At 44.6% G+C, this 21,565-nt stretch overlaps 1 protein-coding gene across 1 annotated transcript; it reads right to left on the reverse strand.

The window, feature by feature from the left end:
• Nucleotides 1–1,218: 1,218 nt before the first annotated feature.
• ECRG4 (ECRG4 augurin precursor) lies at nucleotides 1,219–7,206 on the reverse strand. Its single transcript, XM_041468519.1, has 4 exons — nucleotides 7,101–7,206; nucleotides 6,404–6,451; nucleotides 3,852–4,009; nucleotides 1,219–1,786 (listed from the first exon to the last, which is right to left on the reverse strand). Exons 1-4 carry the CDS (start codon nucleotides 7,189–7,191, stop codon nucleotides 1,625–1,627), a joined length of 459 nt encoding a protein of 152 aa, XP_041324453.1. The 5' UTR covers nucleotides 7,192–7,206; the 3' UTR covers nucleotides 1,219–1,624.
• Between the last annotated feature and the right edge of the window lie 14,359 nt (nucleotides 7,207–21,565).

Here is a 21,565-nt window from a genome sequence, read left to right on the forward strand (position 1 = left end):
AAACCAGTTAAACTGGTTTAAGGCTTCTGCTGAGATTAAGCCTAGGGAAGGCTGAGGGTTTGGAGCATGTTAGGCCAGCGTGGATCTGTGTGTGCAGAGAAGTGACCAGCATGTTCATTTTGGCTCCCTCAGCAAAGAGCTGTCTCCTGGGAAGTGTTCCTGCAGGGATCTGTGCAGCGAGCTGCATAGTGCTGGGCTGCATCTCCTAGACACCAGTTCAGCACACAACAAGGGCTTTAAGCAAAAATTAGGAAATTCACTCAGAGTTAAGAAAGTAGTGAAGCATAAAAAATGGTGCTGCCATCATACATGCTTTGGAAATTTCTTGTAAGCTTTAGATGAGAGTCGGCTAAAGCATCCATGCTGTCTTCTCTGACTGCTACAGTTGGTAGAACACATTTAATCTCTCTTTATCCTGATTCTTCAGTTCCAGAAGTCAGAGAAGCCAGCCTTCCTCACCTGCCCCTTCCCAGTCCTCTGCATTTGTCAAGTGCCAGCAGTGCTTTCCTCTGCCCAGCTCCTCCTGAAGCCCCTGACAGCTGAAATCTCCCTCCCAGGCTGATGTTGCCGTGATACAAAAATTAGTTGTGTTTCAGGATTCTTAACACACATGATGCCAGCAACAATCCCTCTTCCCTCTTTAATCCACTGTTTCACTAACAGATGCCTGGTTTCTGATATATTTTGATGCTCAGCTTAATGTGCATGTTTCAGTCAGAACTGGGGTAGAGGGAATTTTGCAGTAGGAAATTATGATGTCAGGGGATTGTGTTGGATGCTGTCTGACACTAACTTAATTTTAAACAGCTTACTTTGTTGTTTTATTCCCTATTTTGAGCTAGGCTGAAAGCTTGATGCTAAGTGGAATGGACACAAAGGGGAGTATTCAGCAAAGATAACCTTTGGGTTATTGTGCCTGGGAGGGGTTGGGCTCAGGTTGGATGCTCTGTGCCTCAGCAATTACTGCTGAAGTCAAGTTCCTGCCTTGAGCCTGTTCCCTGGAGGATCCTTTCACAGGCTTTGCAGGTAGGCAAGCTCGTCTGCACTGAATTTAACCTTTGTGAATATCTGTGTCCTTGACCCAACAGGAGCTGCAGAAGTGCCGTGTCAGGCTTGGAGGGCTGCACGCTGTGGGTGTGGAAACGGCAGAGGAGGCAACAAAGCAGCACTTCAATTGACAGGAAACCTTTTCTTTCTTTTCTCCCAAGAATAATTGGATTTATTTGTTAATAGAAATGTGAATGGGAAGGCACATCTTAAATGTACTGACTAATATTATGTATTCTATATGCCAAAGTAGATGATATAATTTTGCAATTGATTGTGGGACAGCAAGACAAAAAGCCCTTTAAAAAAGAATCTGTAGTAATACAGATGGAATTAGACTTGCTGTTATGAAGTCTACTAAATATTTGCAACCTGATTATCAAAAAAGCTTTATTTCTATAACACTTTTTATATATAGTGTACTACTAAGTAATGATAGTTAAAAAAAAGTCATGTTGCTTTCATCAAAGTCTGGCAGATCCTTTCCTCCTTCTGTTTGACACGAATAGAAGAAAAAGCAGGGTCATCCTGACTGAGGGAGGGCTCAGCCTCGCCCAGTGCAGCAGGGTAAATGGCATTAGTAATCGTCATAGTTGACGCCTGCCCCGTGCCTGAAGGTGTGTGGGTTTCGTGGGCCAATTGGAGAATCTTCATCGTAGTGGTGCTGGTAGTACCCACCGTAGTATTCATTACGAGCACGCCCCAGGTTGGTCCAGTAGGAGATGTCATCTTCAAATTTCTGGCAGAAAAAAAAGAGAGCATTTCCTTTCCAGCCTGAAACTAAGTGATGAGATCAAACTGAAGTGGTGCAAGAGCCTCTTTCAGAAATTCGGATCCTTTTATTTGTCATAAATGAAATCTTTAGATCTAAGGGGTTTTGTGACTTGTGCATATGGGATTATCAGGACCCTGTGTGCAGGAATTGTCCTGCCCAGCCCCACCCTGGACCCAGCCCCACATCCCCTGCCCACTGCAAAGTGCTTAAACTGAGAGCACCTTCATCTGAAATGTGCGCTATGCACCTTTAATATTTCAATTACCTTGTCAATGGTGGACTGTAGAATTATCTCAGTATTTTACAGTTTAAAATCTAAAGGTTTAGTTCTCCCTTGCCATGTGCCTTTAGTTGCAATGTCCCTGACTGGGGTGCATCAGCCTTTTGCTTTCTGTCTGATCTCTCTCTCCCATCTTGCATAGGTAAAAAACAAAGGTTTTTACCAATGCAGCTTTCCTGCTATGGAAATGCAATAAGCACTTCAGTTCTGTTCACAACAGCAAAGGAAAAATAGTGTGCAAGGATGTCAAATACTTGCCAAGTCAAAGCCTTTCCATCTGAATGACTCTTTGGAAATATTTTTGGCTGAGATTTGGGGAAAAAAAAAAGTTTTGCAAATACACAATGGATAAGTATGGACCAAGTCCTTTGCTGGAACAAACAGTTATTTCATTGTTAAGACTGTGTCTTAATACTCAAGAAAACCTACTAAGTGGATTCATTGTATCCCACAACAGGCCTCATTTTGATTTTTGAAATGCATTCAGGAACTCAGAGGAGAATTCACTTTATCTGCATGGTTTGTCTTTGTTCTTTTTGGTATTGTCCCTCAGTCTTCAGCTTCCGGTGTATATAAAACCACTTTTCCTATTTTTCCTATTTCTGTTAGTGAAGGGGGATGTAGCCATGCTGTTGAGAAGTGACTTTTATCCACATAATATCCAGGAGAACTTAGAAAACAGTACCCTTCATTACTTCAGCTCAAGCAAAGGATTATTTTTCTAATTGTTGCAGCTTTGAAAATGAGTGCATTCATCTTCCAAGCAATCCACATAGCATGAAGCTTTAAAATGTATCCAGCTTCCCTGTGCCAATGCAATCTCATTAAACATATTCATGCAGCTGACAGAAGCCAAGAATTCAACATCTATAACTATTTTTACCTCTTATTAAAAGCAGAAATTATTCTACATGTGGGACTGCAACCAAACACACTTTTTTGCCCTATTCCAGCATCTGTTTAGTAGAGCTTTGTGTAGAGTTTGATTCCACTCCAGTGTTTTTACAGAGTGCTTTTAAAATTTGTGTCCTTCTCATTTGAAGGGAGGCTGACTGAATATTATCCAATGGTTTTCCTTTCACATATAGAGTGGAGGCACAGCTGCCAGTGTTCATGATGGTCAGGAGCTGCCCACGCTGTGGAGGCACAAGTGTGCACTGGGTGCATAATGTCAGTGCTATTTCACTGGGGAGTGCCAGTCACAGCCAGCTTGGTGTGGATTTCTCACCATGTTTAAAAGCTGATCAGGTTGAGGCTGACAGGAAATTACTTTCCTGAAATACGATTGATTGCTTTGAGTCTGGCCACCTATTCCACAAAGCAAACTTTGTTCATATGTCCAGTTGCAATTTATTAAGCTTAAGTTTGATAGCAGGCAGGAACTCCATACAAAACCTTAATTTTTTTCTACTAATACAATAATGCAAGAATCTCTAACACGTAACAGAGGTTATATTTCTGTGTGACATTTGCCACTTCAAAGAAGAATTCTGGGCAGGGACACCTTCTACTAGACCAGGTTGCTCAACGCCCCATCAAACCTGGCCTTCAACACTTAGAGGAATGGGGCATCAACCACTTCTCTGAGCAATTTGTTCCAGTGCCTCACCACCCTCATAGCAAAGAATTTATTCCTAATATCTAATCTAAATATCTTCTTTTTTTTTTCATTTAAGCCCAATTCTCCTTGTTCTATGCCTGCCTATTCCCCCTCTATTTTTATGATGCCTCTCCATTTGTGACACTGACCTGCTCATCGAAGCCCAGGTACAGGAACTGCTGGTACCACTGCTGCACGTCGGGCTGGCTCCTGTCCCACAGCTGGCGCCTCTGGCGTCTCAGGCTGCTCAGGAACTCCTTGGCTGCTGTTTCTTTCACTGACACCTCAGGCTTCGCAGCAGCAGGGGCTGAAATTAATCCCCCCCACAAAAGGCATGCCAGGAAATTTTTGGTCAGCCTGAAGTGTATGCTTGCAGCAAGTAAGAAAATGATTCTCACATCATGCCATTACCTTTGTGCTTGCCAGTGCAATGCCTGTAGCAGAGTAACAGTAATAAACCCAGGAATCACCGATGCAATAGGATTTCTCTGCTACCCTCATTCTCCTGGATTCTTGAAAAGCATTTCTGAGCTCAACCACAGCAGCTAACTGAGGAATTTAAATAAAAACACCTAAATTCAACGAGCATATACACTGTGTGTTTGTGCTTTCAGGAGAGAGCAGGAGACTGGCCCTAAGTGCTACAGTCGCAGAAATTGGGTTAAGGAAGAGAGGTGCAGTTAAAATGACTAAGGAAGCTGGAGAAACATTGCTGATATATTAGAGTGAAGGGAGAAATACTTAAAAAGATAGATTTTTTGAATCTGATGTGTAAAAAAGTAGCATTTAGATGAGTACTACTCAATGCCCCGTATGCCTGGAAATAAAAGCCCATCAGGTTTTCATAGCAGCCTATGTGAGGGAAATGGTCTCAACCTGCCAGACCCAGATGTGCCACCTGGCTTGTTCCATGCCTGAGAACAGCGTGCTGTGGGTGCTAGAGGAATTGATGCATCTCCCAAAGACATGGATGAGAGGAAATGGCCTCAAGTTGTGCCACAGAAGGTTTAGATTGGATGTTAGGAGAAAGTTCTTCACTTAAAGAGCGGTCAAGCTTTGGAACAAACTGCCCAGGGAAATGGTGGGAATTTCCATCCCTGGAAGTGTTCAAAAGACACATGGTTTTTTGGGGACATGGTTTAGTGGTGAGTGTGGCTCTGCTGGGTAAATGGTTGGACTTAAACTTAGAGATCTTTTCTAATCTAACAGTTCTATGATTCTGTGACTGGCCAGCCCCTGGCCACACACAGAAATGATAAAACATGGTATTGATCTGGCTGTGAAACAAGAAGTGTGTAGGAGTAGAAGTCTTGCCTTCAGATGGTTCATTTCAATGAGGGAGACATCAGGAACACGGGTGTGCATGGGATTTTCAGAGGATGTGAGGGAAGAGACTGGGGTAGACAAGTAAGTCAAGTGGAGATGTGAAGAAAACCACTGAAGCAGGAGCTGGGCAGACTCACAGAGGAAGGCAAAGGACTGCAGAGAGAAGGAGATTCTGAAGACAGAAGTGATAGATGAGTTGTTGCAGTAAGTGGGAACAGTAGGCTGTCCTGCAATGGTGAGCTGGAAACTGATAACTCACCATGAGCTTAAACTGGGACAGCTAAGTTATTGCTGCGGGGACAGCTAAGCAAATGTGCCATGAATGAGCCCTCACACAAGGGACACTGCCAGCAAGGGAAGCAGTACCGTGTGCTTGGCCTGCTCACTTTAGGAACCAAGCAAAAAAGTGGAGCAAGGCTGGAATTAAAGAGGCTGCATATTCCCTGCAGGATCAATTTTGCAGTTCTTCCTGATCTAAGCCATGTGTTCTGCATGCCCCAAGAGCCCTCCCCAGGCAGTCCCTCTCCCCAGGGGACCTGAACAAACAAGTGGCCACTGCTGTGGTGCAGGAGGGTCACACCTATCTTCCCAAAAGCCCTGCAGAATGGTACCACAAGGAACCCACACACAAGGAAAACAGAGGTGGGTGGGATATATATTTTAGTTCTGGCAAGAGGTGTGGAGTGATGCCAGAAAAAAACCCCAGAACAAAATTAGAAAGCCTGGCAGGAAGTTGAAGTCCCCTCTGTGGGGGTATAAATTCTTTGCTTCAGCCATAGAGCAGGCTGAAGGGAGGTGGCCAAAACTTCTGGGATGTTTCGTCTGCTGTGGAGCAGCTTTTTCACAGTTGGCATCGTTTCCACCACCTTCCCTCAACCAGTGAGCCATCCCATGCTTCTGACTGCTGGGCCTTTGGCCATCATCTATCCTGTAAGAGAGCAATCTTCCAAAAAGGAAGCATACGTGGGGCCAAGAAGACAAAAAGAACAAGTCAAGGCATCAGAGGCAAGCCAGGTTTGTACATATTCTTCTCTGTGCCTGAGCCAGCAGTATTTCCATGCATTCCTTGGAAAAGTTTGTGACTGCCCCAAATAGATAAATGCCACGTCTACCATGCATACATTGGAAAAGGCTGGTGCTGTGCTCTGTGCAGAGCAGAAGGCAGCATGCTTGAGGCTGGGAACCCTGGATTTTAGAGGGAGAGCAGAGCCTCCAGCCCAACATCCCAAACAGGCATGCAGGCAGAGGCTCTGCCTGAGCAGGAGGATCTCCTGCTCTCCTGGAACTGGAGGTACAGGGACATCGACAGTTGCCACTGTAAGCAGCTGACTCCAAGGAAAAACAGAGGAAAGCACTTTGCTGTCTCTTTACTTACCTTCTCGTTTCTGAAGCATCAGTTTAAGCTTATTTCCCCTTGAAACATCTAGACAAATAAAAATAAAACACATACATATACTGAGAAGGAAAAAACAACAACAACCACCAAAGACTATTTCTCAAAAACTGCCAGAAGTATTTTTGTCATAGCTCTGGTTCAAGAGGCAAAACAGAAACTTGCTCTTTTTTTTCCTGTTTCCACATTTGAATGCAATATACACTGCAGGGAAGTTTCTGACCCTCCAGGATCTTCTCCCCAGCTCTCTTGGCAAAGGAAACCCTATAATGGCCTTCTTCACCAAGTAAATTATTATATTTTTCATCAGAAAACAGGAGCTGGTGCCAGTACCAGCACCCAGAGCAGCACGATAACGCTGAAAGCCCCTGGTCACTGGGTGAGGGCTGTGCTAACCATCAGAGCTCTACAAAATGCCTTGGCATCCTGCCCCAAAGCACATGGAAGCAGTCATCCTGCTGGTCCCCAGGCTGCCAGCGCAACGGGAGACCCGCAAGCGCTCGGCTGTTCCCAAACGCTTCAGTCACCGGTAAAGAAGCGCCTTTTTAAAAAGATGCGGGGCAAGGCTGGGAGCGTCCGAAGGCTCTCCCCACGCGGGACGCCAGGGGAAGGCTTCTCCCGCTCCCCAGGCCGTGCCGGGTTACGCTTTCCCCGTGTCCCGCACGCCGCGCTCACTCACCGGGGGCCGCGCAGAGCAGCGGGAGGAGGAGGAAGAGGAGGAGGAGGAGGGAGGCTCCGGGCAGGGCCCCGCGGGGACACGGCGGCGGCATCGCGGCACGGGCGGCCCGCAGCGGGAGGAAGAGCAGAGCAGAGCAGAGCAGAGGAGAGGAGAGGAGAGCAGTGCCACCTGTGCGGGAGGAGACGATGGAGATGGGGGCGGGACGGAGGAGAGGAGCCGAGAGAAGGGAAGGGAAGGGAAGGGAAGGGAAGGGAAGGGAAGGGAAGGGGGAAGGGAAGGGAAGGGAAGGGGAAAGGGAAGGGGCACCGGCAGCCCGGGGATGCCGCGGGGCTCCGCGCTCGGAGCGAGGCGACATTCCCACGGGCAGGACCAGGCACCCACCCATGTGCCCGGCCACTTCCCAGAAGCACTTTTTTATTGGAGTTACACAAAATCGATCCGGTGAGACTGGTAAAGACCTTTCAGCGGTTTATGCAGGCTTTTCTGACAGGAGAGTTTAAAAAAAGATAAATTAAAAATGGCTGTAGCGTGTCATTTCACATCACTCTCGATATAAACCCGGTTTGTCAGATCCTTGTAACAGTGCATGGAAATGGAGAGATTGTCCTGATGGAAAAACTAAACAGAATCAACCAAAGGTGACTTAGTTCAAGGTTTTCTCTGTCTCCCTTCCCCTCACTGCCCAAACCCACAGACAATCACAATGCATTTTAGCTGATTAGCTTTAAAAAATAATTTGGAATTTTTTTTTCTACATATGGGCTGTTTTAGTTTGTCGTAAGTACTCAGGGACCAAAAGCCAAGCTCACAAACTAAGAGCTCTTGCTCAGCAGTTCCATGACTCTAATGGTGCCTAAACTTACTCCTGCCTTTTCCTAATTTGGACTTGAACCTTCCCTTGTTGAATTAATCTTCTATCAGTTCGTTCCCCTGCAGATGCCAGAAACACCCCAGATGAATTCCTAATGAATTCCTTACCCATCCTAAGACACAAACCTCTCTCTTCCCTCACAGCAGAGACCCACAGCCCTGAGACCATAATGAGCATCTCACCTCCTGCTGAACCTGTGCCAGCAGAGAGCAAGGGAGAGCCAGGCTCCCTCTGTAAACCACTTGTGAGAAATCTGGCAGGTGCTGGGGCCTTGGCTCTGTGATAGAAGGATTGGTTCCAGATCAGTTGCAGATGAATACACACACACACACACACACACAGAGAGAGTGCACGTTCTATATATTGCAGTTGTATATAAATATGTACATTGAATATGTATGTGTATATGTATACATAGCCACGAGGGTGTGGTGGGGGAGCTGTGCAGTGGCAACTCCCTGTGATGAGATGTGGAACAGAGACAGGCACAGCAGATCTTGGGGGTGGGACCAGACCCCATGGCTGGCTTCACCACTCACTGTAAAATGCAGAAGAATCACCAGAGCGGGCTGGTCCCTCAGCAGTGTCCCAGCCCCAGCCTGAATGCTGCTTCAGGAAATCACTCCTGTTTTCCCCACACATCTTTCCTCTTCTGAAAAAAAAAATCACTTGAATCTGCACTCAAAGCATTTCCCCTGCTGCCCTTCATCCCCCAGCACCTCGGAGATAAAGCTCAGGCATCTCTGCTCGTCCTTTTTGTAAGGACTTGTTACAACAACATAAAGTGATAGGACAAGGGATAAGGGCTTCAAACTGAAAGAGGTTTCATTTAGAGATTCGAAAGAAATTCTTTACTGTGAGGGTGGTGAGACCCTGGAACTGCTTGCCCAGAGAAGTTCTGGATGCCCCATCCCTAGAAGTGTTCAAGGCCAGGTTGGATGGGGCTGTCAGAGCAACCAGTCTTTGGGAAGGTGTCCCTGCTTATGGTGGGGAGGGGTTGGAATGAGATCATTTTCCAACCCAAACCATTCTATGATTCTAGCATCACAGTTCAAGTGGCAGTGTCAAACAACAGCTCCACACAAAGGACCTCTTGCTCTCTGCAGGAGCCACATCTTCCCACAGAGAGAGAGAGTGGGAGGGAGCAACACCTTCCCGATCCTTGTCCTGGAAGCACTTCCATATGAGGCTGGGGTCCCAGCTCAACTCCCATGCAAATGTGAACCAGAACCTGTTTGTCTTTTCTGTGACTGTTTTTGGGTGGGTTTCCCCTGTAGCTCCATGCTTCAAGTGTCAGCAGACAGCACCATGTGCTGGAGCAAACGTCCCTTCTCCTGAATCAATGCACTCTTTCATCAGGTTAATGCTGACAGCCTGTTTGCTCAAACCACCAGAGCTTTTGGGATAGCTATTTGCAGAATATAGCTAGAAGGGACAGAAGTGAAGAGCACATATGCAAGACTACATGGAAAAGCTGTGATGGAGTTAATTTATAAAACCAGGGCAGTAATTAATGAATATTCATGGTTTACTGCTATACTGGTAATGGCAAAGGGTGTTTTGTTCAGCTGGTTGGTTTGTAACAAGCCTTGTGTGGGAGCTGGGGCTCTGCAGAACTTCAGGTTCTTTGTGCCCTCAGCCAAGGAAATATAAAGCACAGAATCTCTTCTGGATACTAGATACACCATGATGACTCAAGAAACTGCTGGGATAAAATGCAATCTTGTGAAACCCAGACAAAGGATTGGCTCAAGTACAAGGTTATTGTAGAAATTCATTGCTCTAGTGATGGAAGAAGTGATTGACAGAAGACTATAACCCTCAGGTTTAAAGTGAGTGCAGTGTCTTTGAGAAGAGGTCACTTTCTCAGTTCAGGGGAGAGAAGTTTTTAGCATAAAGTAAAAAAAAGCATAACAGCACTTCTTTTCAAAGGTGGGGTGAAAGGTGACTGATGTTTTTCCAGTAGCAATCTCTATTTCTTTTCAGGTTGTTATAAGGACTTAAGGCAGTGTTGCCCAAGTATTGTAGTAAGACACGTATTTTTCTGCTGAGCTTGCAACTACTACATTGTTGTTCCAAGTATTTACCCCCAAGTGAATATCCAAGTTTATTGACATGTCTGCAGTACCCCTTCCTGTTATTTACCATGAAAAACCACACTTGCTGTGTGTACAGCTGGAATACTGCAGTGTTTTCCTGGGATCTCTCCATCAGCAGTGACACTGCTCTCTTTAAAACCTCCCTTTCTTCAGCATCACCAGGATCATCAGTCCTTGTTCTTCTTGTAGGTGACTTTAACCTGCAGGACATCTGCTGGGAACTTAACACAGCAGAAAAGAGGCAGTCCAGGAAGTTCTTAGAGTGTGTGGATGACAACTTTTTGTCACAGCTGGTGAGTGAGCCCACCAGGGGAGGGACTGTGTTAGATCTTTTGTTTGCAAGTAGAGATGGGCTGGTGGGAGCTGTGGTGGTTGGAGTTCTTGATACTTGGTGAAATCAGGAGGAACATCAATAAGACTTTTACACTGGACTTCCAGAGGGCAGACTTTGGCCTATTTAGGTCCTTATTCAGAGAGTTCCTTGGGAAGCAACCCTAAAAAACAAAGGTGTTCAGGAAAGGTGGGTGTGCTTTAAACCAGAGATCTTGAGGGCACAGGAACACACTGTCCCTGTGTGCCAAAAGATGAGCTGACAAGGCAAACATCCAGCCTGGATAGGCAAGGAGGTTTTGAAGGAACTTAGGAATAAAAAGAAGATGTATCATCTTTGGAAGGAGGATCAGATGTCTCAGGAAATATTTAAGGGGGTTGCTAGGGCATATAGGAAAAAATTAGAGAGGCCAAAACTTGGTTGGAACTTAATTTGGCAACTTTTGTAAAGGATAATATAAAATTATTTTACAAATATATTAATGGCAAAAGGAAGGGTAAGACCATCCTCAGTTCTCTATTCAATGGGAGGGAACTTTTTAACTGGGAATGAGGAGAAGTGCTTAATGCCGTCTTTTTCTCAGTTTTTAGTGGGAAGATGGCTTGTCCAGACAACTGTCCTCCTAGGTTGGTAGATGGTGTCAGGGAGCAGAATGGTCTCCCTATTATCCTGGACGAGGCAGTCAGAGAACTGCTGAGCCTCTTGGATGTTCATAAATCCATGGGACCAGATGGGATCCATCCCAGGGTGATGAGCTGGCTGATGAGCTTGAGAAACTGCTTTCCATAATTTACCAACAGTCCTGGCTCACTGGTGAGGTTCCAGAGGACTGGAAGCTGGCCAATGTGACACCCATTCATAAAAAGGCTGGGAAGGAGGATCATGGTAATTATAGGCCAGTTAGCCTGACCTCAGTACCCAGTAAGGTTATGGAACAGTTTATACTGAGTGCCATCACACAGCACTTAGAGGATGTCCAGGGTATCAGACCCACTCAGCATGGGTTTAGGAGGGGTGGGTTGTGTTTGACCAACCTGATCTCCTTTTATGGCCAAAGTGACCCATCTGGTGGATGCAGGAAAGGCTAAGAGTGTTGTGTACCTAGACTTCAGCAAGGCCTTTGACACTGTCTCCCACAGCACACTCCTGGAAAAGCTAGCAGCCCATGGCTTGGGCAGGAGCGCTCTGTGCTGGGCTCAGAACTGGCTGGATGGTTGGGCCCAGAGAGTGCTGGTGAGTGGTGCTGCATCCAGCTGGGGCCAGGCACCAGTGGCGTCCTCAGGGCTCTGTGCTGTGGCCAGCTCTGTTCAATATTTTTATTGACGTTGGATGAGGGGATTGAGTCTTTCACTGGTAAATTTGCAGATGACACTAAGCTGGGAGTGTGTCGATCTGTTGGAAGGTAGGATGGCTCTGCAGAGAGACCTGGAATGTTTGGATGGATGGGCAGAGTCCAATAAGATGAAGTTTAACAGGTCCCGGTGCCGAGCCCTGCATTTTGGCCACAATAACCCCCTGCAGTGTTACAGGCTGGGGATGGTGTGGCTGGACAGTGCCCAGGCAGAAAGGGACCTGGGGGTGCTGGTGACAGCAGCTGAACACGAGCCAGCAGTGTGCCCTGGTGGCCAAGAAGGAAGTGTGTGGCCAGCAGGAGCAGTGTGGCCAGCAGGAGCAGGGAGGTCATCCTTCCCTTGTACTGGGCACTGCTGAGGCCACACCTTGAGTGCTGTGTCCAGTTCTGGACCCTCAGTTTGGGAAGGACCTTGAGACGCTTGAGCACATCCTGAGGAGGGCAACGGGGCTGGTGAGGGGCTGGAACACAAACCCTCTGAGGAACGACTGAGGGAGCCGGGGGTGTTTAGCCTGGAGAAAAGGAGACTCAGGGGTGACCTTATCACTCTCTGCAGCTTCCTGAAAGGTGGCTGTGCTCAGGTGGGGGCTGGTCTCTTTCTCTAGGCAGCAGCTGACAGAATGAGAGGACACAGTCTTAAGCTGCACCAAGGGAAATATAGGTTGGATATTAGGAAAAAGTGTTTTATGGAAAGAGTGATAAAGTACTGGAATGGTCTGCCCAGAGGTGGCAGAGTCACCATCCCTGGATGTGTTTAAAAAAAGACTGGATGTGGCACTCAGTGCCATGGTTTAGTTGGGCTGTTAGGGCATGGGTTGGACTGATGATCTTGAAGGTCTCTTCCAACCTAGTGATTCTGTGATTCTGTGTGTGGAGGTGTTTAAGGCTCGTTTTAGGGCTTGATTTTCCTCCATTGGCACACCAGTGCTGGAAGCTCTCTGCAGGCGTGGTTGGGCAGCATTCTCAAGGGCATTAGGTAAGCAAGTCTGCACCAATGATGTCATTTGGTTAAATGTCTTTCATCACCACTGGTGACAGTAGTAGACCCTTGATGTCGAAATTTCATTGAAAGACGTTAATTAATGCTGTCAGCAGGGCTGTTCCCCAGACAGCTCTGGAATGAGGAGCAGTGAGCAGGGCCCCTTTCAGCAGGGTGCAAACTCCATCAAGCCCCTCAGCATAACAAAGACCATTAATTGGAAGGAAGCCTGCAGCAGGATAGCAGGATAGAACTGGTGGGTTCATTATTTTCCCAGCATGGAGTTAGACTGAGGACTATGGTCTTTCAAGCCTGAGGCAAAATTTGGGAGCAATCCAGTGGAAACCACTCCAAACCTGACTTCAAGAATATATAGGCAGGAGCAAGGCAAGGAAATCACTGAAGAAATTCTGGTAACCTTTTTTTTTTATGGGGGGGGGGGGGGGGGGGGGGGGTGGGGGTGGGGAGACGATGTAATCTCTGGCTCAAAACATCCTGAATTTTAAACTGTTTTACTATTATTACTATAGTTAGTATTCTACATTTTGCCTAAAATTTTGTACAAAGAGATCTCTGAATAGGAGAGAGGCCTCTGCTTTTGCCTCTCATCACAGTAGCTGTTGAGAGAACTGTGGTTTGTTCATTAAAATGTAAGAGATAATATCAGTAATGGCTATTCAAGGATATTCAGTAATTCCAAGCACAACAAAAAACACACTGAAAAGATTGATCATGGTTTCTTTCCCTCTTTCTTTATTAGAATTCATTATTTTAAGTGTTTCAACACAGTTATGTTCTTAAATACAGTGTAGATTAAATGCTTATATAATCACAGGACTCCCAAAGTTGGATTTTCATGAAAACCCCCCCACCAAATATAATGAGACTTAGGATAAAATAATGAGGCTCAATGTCATCATAACTTGACAGGCAAATAGATAAGTTGGAAATTGGCCAAGGAGTGCAGGAGATGACACTTCATCTTTTACAAATAAGCACCGTGTAGATTTTAACAATCCACTAAAATGATCCATTTGATCAAGAACACGGCAGCACTGAACAGTGTTCCTAACATGCAGAAAATTATTACTTTCTGCTAATAAGGTTTCCATAAATCTCCCAGCCATATTGTCCAGGTTGCTTGCCTTAGGGTAGAGGCACTTGGTACTCCAAATCATTTTCTGCAGCCTGTTCCAAGAAAACTGCAGGAGCTATGTTTTCCTTCCAAACAGAAGGAAGAATATTTAAATCATCAGTCAGCTCTTTCCAAAATATTTTGAGTTTCATACTATTTCTTCCACTGCCCCAGAGAATGTCCTGGCAGAGGCAGGACCAGCCCCGAGTCCCAGGGCAAAGATTTTTTCTTTAGGAAAAATTTATTTTTTGTCAGCTGTGAATCTCATTGTCTTTGGCACATGGTTTGGGATACATTTCAGCCATTGCATCTCAACTGGTTGCACTATTTCTTTGGTCCATTTTAGTAATAAAATATTTTCCATACAAAATTGCATAAAATAAAGTTGTTGGGATTTTTTTTATCCTGCTTGGCTACTACTGATATTTTTCTCGGCTTCTGCCTGAGCCTGCCAGATAAGAAATGGTGTCTGTTGGTCTGTCCATCCTCCTCCCTTCACTGACTGACAGTACTTTGCTGCCCACACTGCAGAATTTACCTTACTGCTCTGGTGATAAACCCAGTGAGAAGCAGATTAGTTCAGCAATGTTATCAGATCATGGCTGCTTCCTTTCCACAGAGGGATAAAAACATTCCCTCTCTAAGAAATCTTTCTCTTTTTTCTCTTCCACTGCCTCCAGCATACTTTTAGGATAAACCTGGAAGCACATAGCAAGTGTGTATGTCAGATTTAACGGGAAGGGAGATGGAGAGGGACTGCAGTACATTAATACCTATTTCTCTGACATGGCCTGATTTCATTCAAATCATTCTTTCCTTTACTGCTGTCATTTGGGATACTTCATTTTTATGCTTCTTATTTCTGAGCAATATTTTACTTGTGTTCATTGCCTTATTTTATTATTCACATCTAGAATGTACACACACTCTCATAAAAAACCCTGAAAAAAAAAAAACAAACCAAAAAAAAAACCCACCAAAACCCAGACCCACCCAAAAAACAAGATGCACCTACTCAAAGATTATAAAATGCAAACTCTCAAAAAATCTTAAATCTTAGCGATGACAGCAGTTAAAATGTGGGCATGTTCCAGAGCGGATTTCAGCCTGTGCAGGGAAGTTCACTAGCAGAACAGGTTTTCCTTCTGAGGAGCAAAGAGCCTGAGACAGTGACAGGTGAATGTGTAACAGGTCTGTGCAAGGTTTCCCCCCCTGTGCCTCAGTCCCCACAGCTGCAGGAGCTGCAGCAATGCTGGGCAGCAGGGCAAGCCCTGTGCAGCTCCGCTGCCACCTCACCAGCACAGCCATGAGCCTCAGAGACCTGCAGCACGTGCTGTAAAAATTGGTGGGTTTTACTTGAAATGGGAGAAAGTGTGTGCAATTTCATGGGGAAGGAAAAGGGGGACATCCCAGAGAGCTGCTGCCGCCCTTGGCTCACCTTTGAAGCCCACGTTTCAAAGCAGAGGAGCGGGAACATTGCCTGGAGTGTGCTAGGCATTTTCAGCATTAACAAAACAACCTGCTTTCCCCTGCCTGCCTTCTCAGACAGGTAGGGATCACATGGGCTGCAGTTTCCAGCAGCACTGCCAGCCTGCCCGAGGCAGGCCCATGGGATGCAAAACGTCTGCCCAAACAGTCGAAATACAAAATACAGCAGTCACCTGCGGCAGAGGACAGGTGACTCCTCTCTCCTCGGGTCAAAAATGAGCTCTTGGGAGCCTTAGGAACAAGCAGTGCATCACAGCTTGGAGCATGATTCTCAGGTTATTAGAGCAGAAGCCTCACTTGTCTTCCTGGCTTTATCACACGTGACCTTACACCTCTCTTGATCTGCTCTGTGGCCACCCTTGCTGGCTCTGCTTCATATCTGTGCTTCCCAGTTTCACCAATGCCCTGCCTGTGAACAAGCTCATTCTTCTGCCCATCTGATGTTGGATCACCTCTCTGATTTACAGTTCAGTTTGTTTTCAGGAGAATGCACTCTCTGTACTGTCTCTATGCTGCTGCTGAGTAAGAGATAGTGACATCTTTAATCTTCCCCTGTGAAGCCCCACTGCATCCAGCTGTCCCTGGATGCCAGTGACTTCAAAGGGTGGGTGGCTGCGAGCTATGGAAATTTGAGGAAAATTTTTTTGCCTGTTGTGACCATTTAGGCACCCCCCCTGCAAGTATTCGTGCACACATGCATTTTTAATCACAAGAGCCCTAAGGAATCCCATTTATCTCAGAAAGATTAGATCCCACTCTATGCCTGGATATTGAAAAACACTGTTATACAGAAACGTGGCTCTGCTGGAAAGGTGGGAATTTCATCCCCATCTCTTTGCTCTCCTGAGTCTGTGTTTGGTGAGGGGCCTGACCCAGCTCACAGTAGCTCTCCCCGTGCTGGTGGGACTGCACAACTCCTGAACCCATGCTGGCTCTCCATCAACCAAGCAGAAGAGCCTGCCTGCACCTGTCAGTGTAGACAGGCCTCTGGAGTCCCGGCTCACTCCTTGAGGCACTGGCATAATTGCTTTTTTGCCCTGGAGCTCCTGCCACAGAGGATGGCACAGAGATAAGATGCTGCCATCTATCTCCAGCATGTTTTTTCCCTTCCATCAAAAATGTCCTGGCAGGTAAGACAGCCATGGTTTTGGTCAGATCACTCAGTTTCTGGCCCAGACCAGATATCAACTTTAATCTGAAAGTTAATCAGCTTCAGAGAGAGGAATTCTGAGCATGTAATTCTTCAAGCGGGAATGAGCAATTCAATCACTTACCTTTACCAAAACCAACACAAAATTCTTTCGCCTCCTCCTCTCTCAAGATCTGCCATTACAAATCTTTGTGTCTGACTCCTTTTTTATTTTAGAGAGGACCACAGTGATTTTTGCTTTGAAGAACTTTGTTCTGGTTTAACACATTTTCACATCCTTCATGGCAGACCTGAAGTACTGTTCCTGAGAGAAGGACAGTGACTGCCTTTTTATTAGGTTATGTATTACCTAATGGCTACAATTCAAAGACGCTTTTACCTGGTAATTATTTGTTAAAATGGGCTGCAAGTGTAGTACATATTCCTGAATGGTATTTGGAACTGGGGAGGACCTGAACTGGGTAATGCCCGGATGCCACCAATCTCTTTCTCTCACGTCCAGGTTAGGGTTTAGCCATAAAGCAGTGAGTAAACACACAGATAAACCTTTGAGGATTTATTTTACCTTACAGAAATGGCACTGGCATAGTAATGACTCTATGATAGTTTGGGGGAGGCCACACAGTGGTATTAGGCTGTTTATTTTTACTAACTTATAACTGAAATAGAAAAATCTTCTTAAAGATGGTCACTTAAACTGTTAATTTTGATGTTGATTAATGTAGATGTAGGGTCAGCAATATAACTTTGATGCTGGTAATCACATAGAATCATTTAGGCTGGAAAAGACCTCCAAAGTCAGCAAGTCCAACCACTGACCAATCACCACATGGTCAACTAAACCATAGCAGTGTCATGGAGTGCCATGTCCAGTTGTTTCTTGAACACTTCCAGGGATGGTGACTCCACCATCTCCACAGGGAGTCCATTCCAATGTTGTTACCCTTTCTGTGAAGAAGTTCTGTTTTCTGAATTTCTGTTGTTGATAATCACTTGTTAACCAGACATGGTAAGATCACTGTATCATAGAAACATTGAGTAGGGAAAGACCTTTAAGATTATGGAGTCCAAAAATGAGCCTTCCACTGTTGAGTCCATCACTAAACCATGTCTCTAAGTGCCAAATCCATGCCTCTTTTAAAAACCTCCAGGGACCATGACTCCAATGCTTTGCTGTACAGCAGGGAGGAGATAAGAGCAGATAGGAAACTTTCTGCTGTTTGGTTTGTTTGATTTTTTTTTCTCAATTAAGAGAAAATGACAGATCAGTCATGCTTTGAAGAACACCATACTCATCATGGGAGCACAATTTTCAGAAACTGGACCTGACCAGCTGCTCTGCAAAATGTAGGCATTTGGATAAGGAAAGTTGTAGTTCTGCTAATTTAAATACAATAATTGTCCTTGGGTTTAGTAAAGCCAATCCTTTACCCTGATTATTTCATATGAAATTTTTGTCATGGGGTTTGAGATGGCCATGTCATGAAAAATTATTTTACACTTTAAAAAAAAAGCACCAAATACAACCAAATCACTGAATCATTACAAAGCCACTAAATGTGTCCATGGAAAAGTTTTTCAATAATACTAATCTTACATGGCTTACTAATTTTATTTTGTACTTAAAACAATGTATACTGAGATGTTTGAAGAGGAAAGAGAGAAATACACAAAAGAGACAAGAAATACACAGCAGAAAGAAGAGAGAAATACAGAGTGGAGAGAGGACTTTTTATCTGATAAGCAGGAACACATATTGTAAGGTATGTATTTTAGTAAAGAAGCCAAAACCCTCAAATCTCCACTGCTGTCACCATTGCTATAGAATTCCTATCAAACCTACAGTCTCAATATATGAAACAATCCATCAGTGTCCCTAGCCATGGAGAGATCCCACTGCCCAAGGCACAGATTGATTTCCCTGCGAGCACACAGGCAACTCCAGGCAAGACTAAAAAAAGAAACAGATTAAAACAAAGGCTGACAAAATACCTTCATTTTGGTTTCATTATGAACAAATTCCAACTCTTATTAGTTCATCCCTCTCTCCTATTCTTCTCCAATCTCCACTTAAATATCACATATTTTCATTTAAAAATAAGCTCTCATTACAGAGGACTAAACTCTTATATGTAAATAAACCATACAAACTAGGAATATTAATCAAAGATCTGAGCACATTTTCTGCATAGCAAATATGTTGGAAAATGTATCTTGCTATTCCCTTTCCCTACCATATAGGCAGCTTCAGGAACAAATTATCCCAAATGATCTGAGGCTGAGTTTATGACAAGAACAACTACACTTACAAAGCATATGCATTTTGCTTACTGATATTTGAATTCTGTGCATGGACAATGCATGTGCAGGTAGTGGAGCAGCCTCCCTTTTGAAGCAGTTTTAACCTAATTGGATGTGTAATGGGCTCAGAGACTAAGGGGAAATATCAGATGGATGTTAACAATACGAGAACAACTTCTAAAGAATTGTCTTGGGCTATGTGGATCTTTCTTAACCAAGGAGAGGTTTTCTTCTTGTCAAAAGACAGTGTCTGTCACAGGTACTCTTCTGATCCTGAAATATGACTTTATACAGGGATGTCAGAGGACCTGAATTATGCATGTGGTCAGCCCAGAGTGATGTCATCTAGCCTTAAAATCAATGCATCTCTCTTGGATATGAAAGGAAGGAGCAGACAGGTGGTAGTGTAGAGTTTGTACATTCACAAGTCACTTATAAAATGGGTTTCTCCAAATTTATACAAAAATGCCAGCTGAAGCCAGCTTTCCTCCAACCTAACCAATATTGTTTTCCCATCAATTGCTAAGCAGTGGCTTCAGGCAATACCTGAAAAAGGTTGGTGGCTGATGACAGCACTACAAGGAACAGAGAGGCTGCTGTAAGAGGCAGAGGAGGCAAAGGGCACTGGTGTAACATTAGAAAGGCCAACAGGCAAGAGTGATTTTACAAGCCCTTGACAAATTCCATTTACTCCTCAAAGTTAAAGACTTGTGCTTGTGCCTCCTGCCTAGAATGAGAAAACATCCTCCTGCTGAGGATGGAATCTGTGTGGTGAGTGGTAAGAATATTCTCTGTAAGCACAGCAAAGGAACACAGATGTGCAAAGGAACACAGATGTGCATCTTCCATAGCTACACTGAACCCAACCACCAGATTTAATGGCTGCCACAGGGAAGGACTGACGTAAGGGCTTATCCTTCCTATAACTGAAAATCCATGTTTGATGCACGCTCTGTTAACTGCTCAATTCCAAAGGTCTCAGCATCTTTTCTCAGTAACCACACTTGGCAATCAATATTTTCAGAGGCCACTGACACAGCCTTAAAGGCATCCCATCTGTCTGTTATCGGAAAGCTTCTCATCTCTATATATCCACATTAGTATTCACAGGGAATGAAGCCATATTAAAAAAAATACATTGAGTATGAGGCCTTTAAAAATGCCATGGTGGATTTATTACAGAATGTCAATGTGTTGGAACACACAAATGAACATTCACGTGAGAAGCTCCAGAAAACAGCAGACCCCACACAGTGTTTTACAGACAGTGCTTCTTTATATCAGTCAGTCTTCCCTATAGTAAATCAAGCCAAACACAGCACGCAAGCATTTCTGTATTTCAGCCTGTGCTAAATAAATGTTTTTTTCCTATTGTTTTTAATGACAGATATCTCCCTTTGAATTTTCATGTTCTAGCACAGATCATTTTACAGTCACCTTAAAACTCTACAGGTATACATGAATGTATGTGAATAAATTGCAATGGTAAAATATGCAGAACCTCTGCATGCCATTTTTTTTAAAAACATTATCTGCCCATCACTGTTCTCTGCACTTGTTAAGGGATGGTGTTCTTCCACTCTACCAAAACTTCCCTAAACAAGACAGATTCTTAAAAAAGTCCAAAGTAAGACTTATTCATGGGAATGGTCTTCTTTATTAGGCACTTGTTTGAGGCCAAGAATACAGCTTGGCTGAAACCAAGACCTTAGGAGGTCTTAGCATGAGTTCAGTTCAAAGAGTTTAGGAGCAGCCCATGCCTGATTTAGCCACATGCCTCCAAACAGCACACACAGAGCAGGCTGCCTTTCTCCAGGTCCTCTTGCCCTGCCTGCAGGACTGTGGTGAGCTGTCACTTCTGACCATTTTAATCAGTCCAGCTGTAGGGATGCTGTGGCTGGGTTGGGACACATGTGCCCTTGGAGCACTGCAGCTACAGCTGCATCACTGAGTTTTTAATGTCTTCTGCAAACCTGCCTCAGGTCTTCAGGCTATCTGGACTATGAGCAAAATCCAGCCTGAGGAGGTGAGGCAAACATATTAACTGATGGTCAGATTTGAAGAGTAAAAGTACACTCTGGCTACTGCCTTCAGCTTGCTTTTAGGAATCACAGTGAAGCCGAACCACTCAATTGTCAAGCTTGCTTTTGTTACAAATACTCTGCCTTTATTCCCCAAACATGGCATTCTTAATTGTAGATATAAATTACTTCTTCAGTCCTCTTGTGTAGCAGCATGAAAAGCAAGTTTTAACATGGAATGTGACAAATCTAGAGAAGTACACAAAACATAAGACATCTGTATTACAAACTGCACATTTCATCAAATGAAAAAAATCAAAGTGATTTTTTTAGTTGTTTTCTCATTGGTCAGCTGCAACAAAGAAAGTAATAACAAACATTAGATTTCCCAGAGACTCTGCTAATATCCCCTCTATGGGTACATCAGTCCACTCACTTCTAATACTTTTGGTCGTTTCCTCTGCTGCAGAGCGCGCATTCACACCCCGGTGCGTACACACACAGGCGTGCACAGACAGACAAAGAGCATCCTTCCAGCAAGGAAAATGCCCTGCATGAGGCTACAGATCACTGAAGGCTAAAACATTTCTTTATGACACCCCACAGCTGTTGTCAGGGAAGGAGTAAGACACCACAATAATTTTTTCTAAAGAACACTGACACGTTTTTGACATTCCTCCCCTTCTTCCAGCATACAAATATTTTATCAGTTTACCTTTAATGCAATATGCTTCCTGTC

The sequence above is a fragment of the Pyrgilauda ruficollis genome, unplaced genomic scaffold (assembly GCF_017590135.1).
Source record: "Pyrgilauda ruficollis isolate IOZ18807 unplaced genomic scaffold, ASM1759013v1 scaffold22, whole genome shotgun sequence".
In the NCBI taxonomy this organism is placed as follows: domain Eukaryota; kingdom Metazoa; phylum Chordata; class Aves; order Passeriformes; family Passeridae; genus Pyrgilauda; species Pyrgilauda ruficollis.